The 16,532-nt window shown below is 33.9% G+C and overlaps 1 protein-coding gene across 2 annotated transcripts; it reads left to right on the forward strand.

The window, feature by feature from the left end:
- The first annotated feature begins 1,370 nt into the window (after positions 1–1,370).
- rundc3b (RUN domain containing 3b) lies at positions 1,371–16,443 on the forward strand. Of its 2 annotated transcripts, none has more exons than XM_052579613.1 (11): positions 1,371–1,566; positions 4,654–4,769; positions 5,581–5,714; positions 6,360–6,445; positions 6,572–6,661; positions 6,902–6,982; positions 7,093–7,264; positions 8,466–8,623; positions 12,281–12,427; positions 13,108–13,244; positions 14,157–16,443. In XM_052579613.1, exons 1-11 carry the CDS (start codon positions 1,472–1,474, stop codon positions 14,300–14,302), a joined length of 1,362 nt encoding a protein of 453 aa, XP_052435573.1. In that variant the 5' UTR covers positions 1,371–1,471; the 3' UTR covers positions 14,303–16,443. The 2 variants fall into 2 exon arrangements, with proteins under 2 accessions (XP_052435573.1, XP_052435574.1); XM_052579614.1 differs by having other exon boundaries at positions 1,372–1,566; positions 13,108–13,235.
- Positions 16,444–16,532: the final 89 nt, after the last annotated feature.

A 16,532-nucleotide genomic window follows, 5' to 3' on the forward strand; every position in this document is an offset into this window, starting at 1 on the left:
TTTTATACAAATATGACTAGACACTGTAGAGCTGCAGGAAGATGTCAACTAAAAAGTGTACAGTACACATACACATAGGGCCTGTTGCATACTAGAACTCCAAAACACTTGCAATGTTGTTAACTGATGCAATATATTTTGTCAAGATGTTGATATTTATATTTTATATATTTGTTTATGTTTTAATTGGTGCTTGTCTTTCCTAGTTACAGTATGTCCTATTGAGTCTGTTATGGCTATGTACAAAAGAACAAGAGCCAAACAAACAGACATAAATAAATAATTTTATAAAAGAGAAAAAAGAGGAAAAGTATTTTCAATAAAAATTAAACATAATTAAACAATTTTAAAAAAAATCATACAGTCATACTATCATAAAATAATTTTACTTTCAGGAAAGTTACAACTTATTTATTAATTTTTCTATTATACTGGATAATTGTTTTTATCCAATATAAGGTTTTAAGGCTTTTCTATTGGAGGAAATTCTTCGAAGTGATGAGTAGGCCTAAAGTAAATCAAATGTGAATATTTTACAATTAGGTTTAAAGTTAAGGCATCGTGCTTTGTGCGTGTGGAATTAATATTTATTTCATCAAAACTTAGAAATATTGTTGTTGTTTTTTTCACTTTCTTTTGTTTGCTGTTATCAAATTGTACCTTGGGGCCATCTAGTGGGGAGTAGTAAATTAGACCTGTTATGAATCTGATAACAATCCTTAATAACAACAATATTACCAGTAATTGGTATTTCTTATGACACCTAGAAACACTTTTTACGGCACTTTATATAGATCCAAAAACTTACCTTAATGAACGTCAGTGTTTTTGATCAGCCATGGGCGGCCAGTGTTATCAGCTTTTAACGGTTTCTTGAGGCACAGAATAATCGTCCTGCAGGGGGCGCATTTTGGCTCTGAAAGACAATTCCTTCACTGAAGTCACTTTACCTCTCACAGCGTTTGTCTTATTGGAAACATGTGCACACCAATATATGTAACCGGTTAAATCTGTTACATACAAGGATTGTTTTCTACCAGGAAAAAAATAAATCTACCTCATTAATATCTATAAAACGGATTTTCCCAGTTCGTTTTTAGTGATCTGTGATTGGTTAATCCTCACCAGCGCTGAGAAAAGTTACAGAGACCATATGACAACGCTGTCCTCTTCATATGCAACGTTTAAATTACGCCTGAAGAAATAACATTTATAATGTTACATACATTTTTTTATGACCTAAAAAAAAAGAGAAGAGATAAAATAAGATTGAATATTGCTACCCATATGCTTCCATAATTTCACAAACCCCACCTAAACCACGCCTATTTTACACACCCGTATCATGCTAATCCAATAATTGCCTTTCCACTCGCTTGCTCTATTTCTATGGCTCCGGTGAGAGTCAGTCAGCTGGAGACTGATCCGAGGCATCAGAAGAGAGAAAGACGTGAGGAAGCAAACAGCTATCATGGCATCGTTAAACCTCGGGTTCAATGGGGCTCGTAAAAAAACAGCAGCGCGTATCAGAGCCGTGGAGAGGAGAAATCTGATCACCGTGTGCAGGTAAAATCTGACTGCACATTCATCATCACTGCAGCACACCGGCGCGCGGAACATGTGATGATGATGATGATGATGATGATGTCATTGTTCTTTTTTAGCAAGTTAGTTTTTGTAAAATGCTGATGCTGGAGCAAGGGAGATGAGATGATGATGAACTGCACACACAAGCGCTGATCTGAGATCTGTCATCGCAGCATCACGTCATATAGATGAAATCCTTAGAAAAAGTACAGCTACTGAATGATTCATGCAACAAAGCATTTACATTGTGCTCCGAGTCCAAGCTACTTCAAAGAAGGCATGTAAAAAAATGGGGCTTTTCTATGATCTGTATAAAAAAAAATTTAAAATAAAAAAGGTAGGATCATAGTACTCATCTAAAAAACAAAGACAATGTTTGGACATGATAAAAAAAAAGCTGATAGTCCATATGAATATTTTTAAACTATTTAATGGCAGTTTTTATATTAGATTTTTGTTTTTATATTAGAAAAGCTTTTGTCTTATAGCTGGTTAAGAGTCTTAACAAGGATTTTAACTAGGGAATGAATAATACGCAATACCTTGAGAACTTTGTGATCCATTCTGTGTCACATAATGTATTGCTGAGAATTGTAGTATCTCTTTGTTGAAGTGGATACAGTACATCTTGTTTCATCTGGATGACTTGCTACATTTGCCAAAATGTGCAGTATACAACTGGATCACACTGTATCCTAAAAACCAGCACACTCAGTTTGACCTTCTATTCAGTGTGACCAATGAATCAGCAGTGATATCAGCTTGACTTATTTTCTGATAAAAGTATGCTGTGTGCTACCATGTATTGTTGCATACAATGTGTTTTTTGCACATGCTACAATATATACGTAATGCAAAATATACAACTTCGGCTCACTGGAAAAACATGGCTCTATTTACATTTTGTATGAACTATGATTTGTGAATGAATACATTTTGATGTTTGCATCACATGACTAAATCAGTGGCATTTCTGATGTAGTAAACTTGATCAGCAGCCCACCTGGTCATGTGATTCATGAATCATTATAAAATAGTTCAAAGACTTGTGGAATCAAGCTAAAATAGCATGGTTCCTTTAGCAAATGCATTTCTATCCAATGTTTGATCAAAGACTTGTGGAAGATAAAATAGCATGGTGTTTTTATCTAATGTTTGCTTTTGTTACTATCAGTTTTAACGCTATCAGTTAGGTTTAGTGTAGGCTGTCAAACCTGAGGTATAATAGAACTTTGTTTTTTTTGGATAAAAAAACTGAACACACTTTTGTGCCATTTCACTTTGAAAGTCTTACAATATACGCAAGAAGCAACATTATAAAGTGTTGACGTATTCACTTAATGTACTTTTCATTCCACTCACTGAAATATGATTAATTACATTAATATGTCTAATTAGTCAGTGCCACAAAGGCCACGTTTGAAGCAGGGAAAGCATCTGTCTGAACACAAATGAATGTCATACCCATGAGAAGGCACAGCAGGAATCAGCCAATCAAAGAAGAGTCAAGTGTGACGTGTCCACACATTTACAATCACAGTAAGACCGAAGCTCATGGCTCAGACAAATACAGTGATTTTTTTTTTTTTAATATGTGTGTCTGAGGTAGAAAGAACAGAGGAACAGATAAGCAAAATTAATTTCCTCTCCTGTTTATCCTGTGATATCTGATCCAGAGTTCATTCAGGACTGAAATAAATCACTGCAGGTCTTTTTGTTTTTGAGTGATAACACAGTCTGTGACGTTCAGAGAATCATGAAAGAACGTTCACTATTTGTCAGAAAGTCTTGAATAAAGATATTTGATTGTAATCTGAATAATTGCTCTAGATCAATGCTCCTGAAATGATCACTTCAAAGAAGAAATCGACGGGAGATGTCACAGGATGGCTTCTTCAGAAATAAAATTTTTGGAGATGGTTGCATCAGGCTATTTTAAAGTAATTTCGCATCTCTATTTGTGCCATAAAATACTGTCTATCACCAAACAATTCAAGCACTTATATGATAATTGATGCTATGTGACATCATTACATTGCATACATTTTTCCATTATCATACTTGCATTTATTTTAGGATGATTTATACAATTATACTATTTATGAATATTTTGAATTACGTTACTTTATATTCTCAGTTCTCATTTTAATCTTCGTTTATGTTATAAGAATTTTATCCTGTCCTTTTATAATTTTCTATTAGGTTTTTTAAAAAAAATGTACTTTTATTTTATTACTTATTTACTTCAGTTAGCGGACAAGATAAAATTTCTTATATAGATTTATTTCAATTACCAAAAATTTTTTTTTTTATAGTTTTAGGCTTAAGAGGGTGTATTTTAACGTCCCAAAAAAAAAAAATACACACAAACTTAAGGATGTTTGCTTAAGATGATATTTAACCATTACTCTCAAACCTTATTCTTTTGTCCCCACATTTGCTCCGTGTGTTCTAGAAAAGAAATGTCAGAAGTGAAATTACCTCTGAAATGACATTTGCACGAAGGCTGCTGGGTATTTGGAAGTCACGAGGAGACACATAAAAGCACAGGAGCCGGCGATAATGAAAAGGACACTCATTTATGCCATAATTACATTTGATGAGCCCATAATAAACGGCACTGATGGCGCTCCACAAAACACAAGATATCTCCTTTGACTCTCAAATGCTCTTTTGGGGGTTTTAAAAAGAAGACTCAGATTATTATAGCTCTGATTTAGACGTTTATTTGTCTCTTTGCTGAGAGTTTTATTTGTCTCTTTGCTGAGAGTTAGTTATTGTTAACTAAAATTTTTTTTTTTGTTATATATAATAATGTTGAACTTTAAAATCTAAATATAAAATGTAAATAATAACTGAGCATTAAATTATATATTATAATGCATTAGGAGATGCATTAAAATATGACCAGATCTTCAAAGGCAGCACAATTATGTTAAGTATTTGTATAACTAAAGCTTGTCAGTGCGTTACCGTGCAAGCTATTAGAAACGTTTGTGTTTTTAAACGGTATTGTGTAGATTTCTTAGTGCTCATGATTGTGATTGTGTGTGTTTGAGTACACAGGTTCTCAGTGAAGACCCTCATTGATCGCTCATGTTTTGAGACGATAGACGACACGTCTGCTGAGTTCATCAACTTCGTCTCCATTCTAGAACATATTCTCAGCCATAGACTCAAAGGTGAGGAAGAATCATACGATCATACATTCTCGTTACACTTGGAAATTGGAAACTGCATTTCATCTTGATCGGAGCGGCACATTTTTAGCAAACTGACCTGGATTTGATAATAAATCCTCAACGTGTGTGAGCACTGCAAAACACCTGTATTATTTCATATGTGAATAGAGCATTTACATTTGAATGTACTATAGAAAAATACTGCCTTTTGCATTCTTAGAAAGAGAGTGGTCATTAAACTAAATTACCGGTGTTTTTTTTTGGAAAAATATAAAAGTTATTATTATATAAAAAATGTATAAGTTATAATATTACTGACAGATCCTTAGAGAACAAATGAACTGACACACGCTCTGCCAGAAGCTTCACACACCATCACATAGTGATGCTTAGATACATGCTGATAAAAGGCCCACACACACACACACACACACACACACACACTCCAGCTGCTGTAATGAGGTATAAATACAGCACTGAGTGTCTCATTTTGGGTTCGAATAGCTCAGACGAAAGCATGAAAAAGCAGCTCTCACTCTCACTTACATATCTCTTCTTTCAGCCTTTCAGCAATATTTAATCTTTCCATGTTTATGTATGTTCTCTGAAATGGCTTAAAAAGCAAAAAAAAATCCCTGAGGAGCTCATCAGTTGTCAGATTCAACCCTTTCAGTTACTAGCTCAGATATTTGCCCACAATGTCTGGATGCAAAAATCAGTGTTTTTGTTTTTTTTTCTCAAGAAGAGTCTTGCGTCTTAATGAATACAGAGCTCTTCTTGAGGACTCATTGTGTGTGTTTTCCGGCTGTAGGTCAGGTCAGCTGGTTTGGCTATGAGAGCCCTCGCAGTTTCTGGGATTATATACGTATAGCGTGCACTAAAGTCCCTCACAGCTGCATCCACAGCATCGAGAACATGGAGAACGTCCGCAGCTCTAAAGCAAAGGTCAGGATGCATATACGTCTGTATTGCAGTGTCATTTTTGTATTATTTATATACTGTTTTTTATATATTAGTTAATATTTTCATTTTAGTTTACGTTTTAGCAATTCTGTTACATGCATTTGTCATTTGTATTATTTAAAAAATATTTAATTAGTTGCTAATGCAACATTTCTAAATTTCAGTTTTAGTTTTTATTTTAATAAAAAAAAATTGTTTTCGTGTTCATTTTAGTTTTTTCGTTTTTTTTTTATTAATTTTATTTTAGTTAGTTGCCAATGCAAAATATGTTTTTACTTAATATTTATATATGTTTTATTACATGTCTATGTATTTTTTTTTTATTTCATATTTTTCATTTTTTATTATGGGAAATAGTTTATAATAGATTTAGCTTTAGATAACAACAACAACAACAACAGGTTTACAAAAATAACTGGTTTGGTGTCGTATTTCACCATGCTGTCACATAGAAGATACAAGAAACTCCCAGATCAGACTTGTCCTGTTTTGTCATCCGTCTCAGATGATGCGATCACAAGCGGTCAGCTAAGACAGATTGTCGGCTCAATTGTTGTGATGTTACTTCAGTGTAAAGGCTTTAGTGGTTGGTAGGTAAGAGCATCCCTCTCTTGTTCTTTCTCTCAGGGTCGTGCCTGGATAAGAGTGGCTTTAATGGAGAAGCGTTTGTCTGAATATATCTCTGCAGCTCTGAGAGACTTCAAAACTACAAGGTATCTTTCCACAGCATTTTTTTTTAGATATGCTGCACAGGAAACATTTATTATTATCAGTGCTGAAAACAGTTGTGCTAATTATGGTTCTCTGATCTTCATCAGTTTTGTGTGTTTGTTTCTCAGGAGGTTTTTTGAGGAGGGGGCTGTGGTTCTGGGTGAGGAGGCGGGGCTTCTTGCAGATACTCTGATTGGACTGAATGCCATTGACTTCAGGTATATTCATGTTCATTCACTTCCTTTCTGTGGGTGGCAGTGACATTCAGCTGTGCCACAGCAGGACAGGATGATGATGATTTATTATATGGGTGGTGCTCTATAAACACCTGCTGACACGAGCCACACTTTATTGTTTTGTAGGATCATCACTGCACATAATACTCTGCCACAGTGACATTCTCATCAAATAAAGTGCATTTGTTGGCTTATGCTGAAATTTTCATTCATGATTGACAGTTTCTGTCTGAAAGGGGAGGGGCTTGATGAGAGCTGTCCTGTCGTCATTGACTACACACCGTACCTTAAATTCACACAAACGTAAGAGCACTACACAAAAACACACATATGAACATGCTGGCTTTGTGAACATGCTTTAGGCCTTCCTAATGCATGAGACTGAATATTATGTATGTGTGTGTGTGCTGTAGTTCTGACAGCATTAGCAGCGATGAGGAGGAGATGAGAACGCTGGGCAGCAGCGGCAGTGAAGCAGGCACTCCTGAATCCCACATGGCTGCCAGTCTGCTGGCCGATCAGAGCACCTGGTACAGCAAGAGCAAAAGACTAGAGCAGAAATACAGAGTCGTGATGGAACAGAAGGTGAGGGTGACTACTATTCATATTTTTTCTGCAGTATGTATAGCCTACTGTGTGCAGAATACTGAATTTTTGTATGCATAGAATACCCACATATATTGCCCGCACACTGTGAGCCTCCCTTTTCTTGGTTTTCATTTGATGTGCATGCAGATCTTTGAGCATGCCGCATTAACAAATATTTGTAAATTCAGCATTTTGTAATACATAACACACAATGTATTGTAAATGGTCATTCCACTTTATTGCTCGGAACTTAATTTCTGAACTTATTTTCTTTTCTTAATCTGTATGGATTACTTTGGTTGTTACCGACATCTGGTGAAAATTTCATGTCAACAGCACCCATAGAAATATATTTACTGAGAAAATGGTGACCTGTTCAATACAATTTATTTTATTTATTTATGTAACAATCCAAAAATTATTAACTGTCACTTTACTGTCAATTTATTGCATCCTTGTTGAATGAAATTTTATATATATATATAATTACTGACTTCATACTTTTGATTGATAGTATAAACACTGATTCTGATACTGTACTGCTTTGCAAAAAAGAAAAAAGTAATTTTCAAATTTAATTCCAAAAAGGCATTTCTATTCTTTTTTTATCTTCATCACCCAGACAATCACCACTCATACTAAGCATATACAATTGTTGTTAAAACCTCATTATTATAATTGTCATTTTCATTTTCAAAAGTCTTTGCTGTTTTTATAAAATTCTAAAATTACTTTAAAATTGCTATGAAAAGTCTTTATTCCCTTAAGTATTCATATTTGCTAACTGTGTCAATAATCTACCAAGAATTTTAACATTCCTTTCTATACTAATTCGACTGCAAAAAAGCAAGATGATTATTTTTAGTCAGCCACGCTGCATGTTGTTTACATTTGGTTTTTATATATATATACACTGTGTGTCATATACAGTAATCAGTATACAAGTTTCACTATAATGTGAGATGAACTTTGAATGTAAAAAACTGAGCGTGAATATGTTCTAGATCAGTGATTCTCAGTGCTCCTGCGTCATATTTTCAGTATCTAGTCTGGCACCCTCAGATCAGGTTGTTGGGTCGGAACTGATGAGCACATGAGTCAGTCAGGTGTGTTAGATAAAAGAGACAACCTGGGGGAACCTGGGAACAAGACCAAAATAAAACTGACACAGGACACATTAATTATTATAATTGTTTAGGGTTATCTGGAGGAGCTGGTGTGTCTGAGGGAAGCTCAGCTCTCTGAGTCTGTCTCTCAGAATAAATCTCTACTGCAACGGCTCAAAGACACCGAAAATAGCCACAAAGAGGAGAAAAAGCAGCTGGAGATCATCATACTGGAGCTGCAGGATCAGCTGTAAGTTTGAACCAGTGCTCATTTAGTATGTGTATATCATCATCATCATCATCTCTTTTATACATATATACACTTTATTTTATATTTTGTGTGTGTGTGTATACTTAGTGTTAACTTCAGTTATTTTTATTTATTTATTTGTGTGTGTCTGTGTGTGTGTGTGTGTGTGTGTGTGTGTGTGTGTGTGTAATATATACATATATTTATATATGTATATATTATCCATTTTTTTGTTATTTTATTTTTTATATTTTAAGTTTTCATTTTAATTACAGTTACATTTTAGGAATTTGTTATGTGCTTTTGTATTCTTTGTAATTGTTTTTTGTTTTAATTTTACTGATTTCAATTTTATTTTTGTTCTAGATCACAATAACAGCTCTACAAAAATTGTATATAATGTTCTTCTCTATCATTTAATCATCATTTAAAGAAATATTGTCATCATAAATATATTGTTTTAAAAAGCAGTGTGTGCATTTTTTTGTTCTACTAAACACACACACACACACACACACATTTTGAAGAATGTGAGTAACCAAACAGTTTATGGTTCCCATTGGCTTACATAATATTTTTTTCCCATACTCTGGAAGTAAATAGATACCAGCATCTGTTATTTATCAAACTATATATAAATGATGACAGAATTTTCATTTTTGGCTGAACTGCAGGTGAATATTTAAAGCAAACTCAGCACATTTTGAACCTAATTAAAATGTATTGTGATTAATAAGTGAATATGACACTGTATTTCACACTGCACACAAAACTGGCACAACTGTTTGGTAAACTTGCCTGTGTAAGTGTGATCCATGCTCATGGAAATGTGCAATTGCGGGAAGGGAAAGCTTAATTATCTGTTCGGTGTGGTCTCATTTATCATCTGATATGATGCTCTGTGCTGTGTAGCAGAAGAACGGTTCCTCTTTAGTGTTTTCTGTGGCTGCGGAGTGTCAGTACAGATGATGTCTGAATGTTTCCTGCCTCCCGAGTCCTCCGAGTCCTTTCTCCTCTCATTCTGTCAGACAGCTGGAGTTCACGGTTCAACTGAGCTCTCGGGGAGACGTCAGCAGCTCGACCAGAGCAGGGTTGCTATGGAGACAGACGCAAATAAGTTAATAGATGATTGCAGCATGTAAGCGGAGAGAGGATTTGATCCATGGACTGGGGGAATGAATGAAAGGCTAGAGGAGAGACTGATGGGAGGATGTGTTTGTTTGCAAAACAAATCTGTATATCTATCTATCCATCTATCTGTCATCTATATGTCATCTATCTGTCATCTATCTATCTATCTATCTATCTATCTATCTATCTATATATATATATATATATATATATATATATATATATATATCTGTCTATCTATCTACATATTATTCAAAAATTTGGGGTTAAAAGGATTTTTTTTTTTAAGGAATTATATTTTGCTGCAAGGATGCATTAAACTGATTAAAAGTGACAGTAAATACCTTTCATAATGATAAAATAAATTTCCTTTTTTTTTTTTTAGCTTTAGTTTTCTATTTATCAAAAAATCCAGAAAAAAATATGTATCACTGTTTCCACAAAATTATAATTTCTAAGGATCATGTGACACTGAAGAATGGAGTTATGATGCTGAAAATTCAGCATTGCTATCACAGAAATAAATAAAATATATATTCAAATAGAAAACAGTTCTTTTAAATTGTAATAATATTTCACAATATTACTGTTTTTACTGTATGTTTGATCAAATATTTGCAGCCTTGCTGAGCATAAGGGACTTTTTTCAAAAACATAAAAAATATTGCAGTACAGTTGTGTATATTATGAAGTGTGCAGTATGCCAGTTAGTATTTCATGGTCATCTAGTTTGATCTGGAAAGACATCGCTCAGGTGTTTAATTGGATCACGATGATCATTCTCTGCATTGCAGAAATAGAACAGGATCTTAAATCTGTGTCTGGCAATAGCTGCTTGGTTCCGGTTATAAAGGATCAACTTTTTAAGCTGACTTGTTTATATGTTGTTTATCTCAGTAGATACAAGTACGCCTTTTTCCATGCGAAGCTGTTTGTGTTTCTCTGTATCAGCTGCTACGGACCATCTGTGCGAATCAATACAGATGTCCCTGAGTGTTCGCAGACAACTATTAGTGATTTTTCAGTTGAGTAGTCAGTTTTGAAATCAGATTGCCGAGGTTAAAGACTCTGTTTATGGATGAGATTATTTGACAGTGAATGCCACGCTTCAGATGTTAAGCTTTGATCAGTGACTTGATGATAAAGATGGATTTTGGAGAAGGTCTGGGTTGGTGTTTGTGGGACAGGAGGACAAGCCGGTTGATTTCCTGCTGTATAAATTAGGGCTGCACAATGGTTAAATCAATAGAAAACTATCCAGCTCCACAAATGCAAATTCATACAGATGGATTGCAACAAACAATACTTGTCTTTTTTTTTTTTTTGCCATTTTCATCTTTAGATTAGCTAAACACTAAAATCAAAAGTGTCTATGTGATTTTCACCTGCATTATGAAAATAAGTAAAATCTTAAATTTGAAGCCTCTTTCAAAATTTAAACCATTTAAATTACTAATATTAATTAAGATAATTCCAAATTATGTATTTTTTTTCTACAGATGTTGTGTAAGTGCATCTATTCAGACTTCGGTCTAAAAAAATATGGTCAGGATTTATGTTTGGATTTATTACAGCTGTTAGTGAGAAGGTTTGCTTACAGATTTGGTAGCAGAAAACAACACAAGCAGACTGCTGGCTGTATGACACTTTAATTTGAGCAGAATATTTAAATTGAAATTCCAAGATGCATGGTTTTTGGTGTTTTTTTTTTTAGAGCATTCCCAGGTTTTGAAGATAAATAAGTGGAATAGAGGAATAGTTCACTTCCAGAATAAATATTTCCTGATACTTTATTCACCCCCATGTCATCCAAGATGCTTTTACCTTTTTTCTTCTGCTGAAAAGAAATGAAGGTTTTTGAGGAAAACATTTCAGGATTTTTCTCCATATAGTGGACTTCAATGGCAGCCAGTGGCCTGAAGGTCCAAATTGTAGTTTCAATGCTGTTCCAAAGAGCTCTAAACAATCCCAGCTGAGGAATAAGGATTTTATCTATCCAAATGATCAGTAATTTTCTTAAAGAAATTAAAATGTATATACTTATTATATATATATATTTTTTTAGAAAATGACAGATCGTTTTGCTAAATAAGTCCTGTATTCCTCGGTTGGGATCATCACTCAGTAAAGACATTTTGAAACTCTCATTTGGATCCACTATGGAAAAAAAAAATCCTGAGATATGTTCCAAAAAAAGAAAAGAAACGTAATTTCTTTGCGACTAAAGAAATGAACTTCTTGGATGAACATTGGAGAGAGTAAATTATCAAGATTTTTTTTATTTATTCTGGAAGTAAACTAATCCTTTCAGAGAAAAGCTCTGATTGTAGGGGATTTAAACTCCTGACATGAGGCATCCCAAAGTATGAAAGCTAACAGAAGTACTGCGACAATTATTTTTAATTAATCAAGAGATGCAGAAATCATGAATTGTTAATAAAAAACTGACCGTGCAGCCCTAGCACATATACTGCTTTTTCAGCTTTTTAGCACTGTCTCTTTAAAGGATTATGTTTGTTTCTCCAGGACGGTGATGAAGAACTATGACCTTCGCTCCAGACAGGAGCTCACCTCGCACCTGACAAACCAATGGCCCTCACCTGGTGCCTTGGATACCAATGCAGTTGCCTTGGATACGCTCCTCTACAGGAAACGCACAGCACCATGGGAAGAGTACGTGTTTCTGTTTTTGTATTTCGTGAATGTATCCTCTCAGATTACGCACATCCTTGTGAGATACATGCAGCTTCACACCACAACTCATCTCATATTGGATTCCGGTGGAGTTGCTGGCGCTCAGCGAATGATCCAGGAAGCAAAGGCTCTCCGGCTCTAGTTTTAGCTCACGTCTGCAGCTCTCAAATCACATTACAGTATTGGCATGCTTCCTACAGCAATCGCGCTCATGTATTGATAACCCACAGAGGTTATTAAATGAGCTAATCTAATTGTAACCCAAACTTCTGTGGTGTTTGTGTTGAAAACATGTAATGTTATTTTCAGTTATTTTATTTGAATTGAGCACATTTCCTCCACAAATTTGTATTGCTGTCATGTGTATAGACTTAAATTATTGTCAGTAGTGATTCTTGTTAGATTACTTACCGTAAATGCTATTGTATAATAACACATAACTGAAATACTATCATTAAATATATACTTGTTTAATTAGTTTTTTTCACATAACAGTCTAAATTATAAAAGAAAGACTTTTAAAGCAAGATATATTTTATAAAAAGGAAAAAGGTTTTTTTTCTGTACACACACACATACACTTGAATTATAGATTTTTTTTTTTTTTTTTTTTCTTCATTTGTGATCTGTACATGTTCTTTACTTGTGTGTGAGCGCAGGAAGAGCTTCCAGAGTTTGGAGCAGCTTTCTGCAGATATGAGTCTCTCTCAGACGTCTCTGGAGCCAGCACAACTGAACACACACAGTCTGGAAAGCAAGGCAGGACTTACACACTGGCACAGAGAAGGTTTGCGATGTGTGTGTGTGTGTGTGTGTGTGTGTGTGTGTGAGTCAGCTATGGTGACATCATTCTCTGATAACAAGCTCTATTATAGATGATGTGTATCACAATGGAAGGCTCTTTACTCCACCTGAGGGAAAATAACAGCATCCCTTCCTCAATATTTATGTTTATCTCATGAAACCCCCCACAATAAAAAGAAGAAAAATAGGAAATTATATATTTCTCAGAAGAACCATGGCATATTTTAAGTTTGCAGTTACTCAAAAGAATTTATCGAAAATGAGCATAAAGGCTATAAACTAGTCTATAAAACACTTAAATCTTGTATAAAAACATTTCCCTAATTAATAATGAATTTTTTTGCAGTAACGAGAACTGAAAACAGTGACAAAATGTAAATAATACAATACAAAAACAGTTAATGGCCCTAAAATATGCAAAATATGATGAAAAAAGTGCTTAAATCACAGTTGATAATAGATTTTGGTTTCTTCACTTGTCAACATTCATCATTTAACAGTCAGGTTGAGAGCAATGCATTGTGGGGAGGGTTAGAGTATCTCTAGAGTTATTTTAATACTATTTATATTCGATTATAGTATTTATTAATATTTTGAATAAGCTTGCATGTTATATTTTCAGTTTAGGTTTTAGAAATTTTGTGCTTTTTTTTTTATTGTTTCCCCTTTTTTATTAAGCTTTAATGCAGTTTTAGTAGTATTTTAAAAACATAAAAATTAGAAATGTTGCCTTGGTAACTATTAGTTTTCATCTAATACTTACATTTGAACATTATTTTAATTACTCAACTCAGTTTTTAATATAGTTTTATTTTGAATGACATCCATTGCTCAGATGTTGTGTCTACTGCTCTGCCTTTTGTCTGTTTAATAATATCATCCTCGTGTGCGTGTGTTTTCACAGGGAAAGAGGATACTCCGTCTCTGAGGGGTTTGTGTGGTTCCTTAACCTCAGTGGCCAGTTACAAATCTCTGGCCAGTCTGAAGTCCAGTGAGTATCTGGCCAGTCCTACAACAGACATGACCAGCCCAGGACTGACTCCGTCCTGAGAGACAAGTATGGACATATAAACACATACACAAACACACGGAAACGGAAATCTAGCTATCGGTATCATCCTCAGAGCTTCTAAGAGACATTTCAGCTAGACAAGATGAAACCCTAGTGCTGTCCTGACTGGTTTGAGGTTAGTTTGTTTTTAGATGTGAACATTAGGTCGCTGAAGTCCATAGCTAGTGTAAGCATTAGTGAATACTGAGCATAATGTATCACGATGAATGACAATCTTGACTCAGGACATCAGTGAATTTCAGCTGTTTGGGAAACTTAGTTTATCTGCCCAGTTCAAATGGCTGCTTTTTTTTGGAAAGTATTTGCTTCTGTTTATAAAAATTGTCTTGTGTGGAGTTACCCTAAATTGCTTTTAAATTCGATTTAACTTTATTTCTCACTATTTTATTTGATCTGATATTAAATGTTAGATTTACTGTTTTATTTAATATTTTATTGTATTTTAACTTTGACTTAACTTCTTTCATTAAATTTTATATTTCATTTTAATGTTTCATTTCATTTTATTTTGTTATATTATTATTATTATTATTTTCCTCCTCTTAAAAACACACTTTTCTGTTTAAATTACATCAATTATTGTAATTAATCTGGTCTCTCTCTTCACATTTTGGTCCCTTTAAAGAATAAAGAAAAATAAAGAAATTTCAGTAACAATTCTGTCCTCTTACATGGAGAGGTCTTACATATTCATCAGCTCTGTGATTTACATAATCATTCAGCACTCAGACATTAGTTTTGCATTTTTCCCACAGTCACTCTCAGATAGTGGCTATTGTGTATATTGGTGTAAAGCATTGCCATGCATTTATATAAATAAAGAAAAATAATATGGATGACATATTGAACTGGAACAAGAATGTATTCAAAGATCTTTAACTTAATCTATAAAATAGTTTTATCAATTTAATGGAATTAATTATGAAAAAGACAAATTATTTTAGTTAATAATTTCTTCTAATTTGTATGTAAATGCGTAAGCTACTACCTCCAGAGCAATTCAAGCTTAAAGTACCACTTTGTTTTTGACTGTATAATGAAGCTGTGGACTATAGAGCAGTGATTTTCAATGACATGGACATAAATAATATAGCCATTTTTTCATGTCAAATCCATGATTTTTTTTCATCGACCACAATTCTTTTCAATAGGCTTTTTTTTTGTGGTTAATTTGATTACAAAACTAGAATGTCATAATTAACATGCAGTATTTAATTCATTTTTAATCCATTGTCTGAACCCAGTTTAATGTAAATGTAAGGTTTAACTGTAGAATTAATAGGTAAAGTTGTGTTTGAAGTTCAAGTTGAATACTCCTTATACTGCTGCTGATAATAAAAAAAAAAATCAATTTAATATTACCAGTGTGATTTGATCATAAAACAGACCTGTTTATAAAATCAGTTTAAGAGGCATGCTAAGCCATGGGTTATATGTAAAAATAATTAAAAGTGTTACGAAATGTGTATGATTACTCATGAGCATCAGTGCAGTCATAACAGAAATTCCAGGGAAACACGTATGCAGAATTCCCTTTGTTGCCGCTCATCAAAAATAGTATTGTCAGCTCAAACATTGCCTTGCTGAACATCCATGTTCTTAGTGTTGAAGAATGTCTTGTCTAACTGTGTGTGACTTCAGTTCTGTACCGCACAAATGCATGTTTAACACTGTTCAGAGCTCTGTACACCTAAATGTGCATCTCTAAATGTGTGTGTTTTTTTTTTAGATTCTTACAGCACTGTTTGATCTAAAATGTGCAACTGTAATGTTTATAGTGGAATGAAGGAAATGCATTTAAGTATTACTTTTCAGTTTAAAGAGTTTTAACCTATACATTTGAGAAAAGTTACATGCCTTTACAGACATTTTGGAATGTATTTTGTTTCTCGATGCTTTGAAATCTGTTTTTAGGATTGAGTTTTTCTTTCTATAATTTTCTGTTGCATGGTGAAAGAAATAAATGGGGTGAGGGTAATGAGGGCGCACTGAGATGAATATCATATATTCAGCTAATTATAATTTAGCCTCATTATGTTTGGTCAAATTTTAATTTATGTCTTCTATGAATGTTTTCATCTATGATCGTGTCTTTTCAATAAATTCCAATGTAAATACAGGCTTGGCTGAATGCTGGTTTTGTCTCATTGGCTATGTGTGTAATGGAATACTAGCTCACGGAGCACTTTGCATGTATTCTGCAATTAA

The sequence above is a fragment of the Carassius gibelio genome, chromosome B16 (assembly GCF_023724105.1).
Source record: "Carassius gibelio isolate Cgi1373 ecotype wild population from Czech Republic chromosome B16, carGib1.2-hapl.c, whole genome shotgun sequence".
Taxonomy (NCBI): Eukaryota; Metazoa; Chordata; class Actinopteri; order Cypriniformes; family Cyprinidae; genus Carassius; species Carassius gibelio.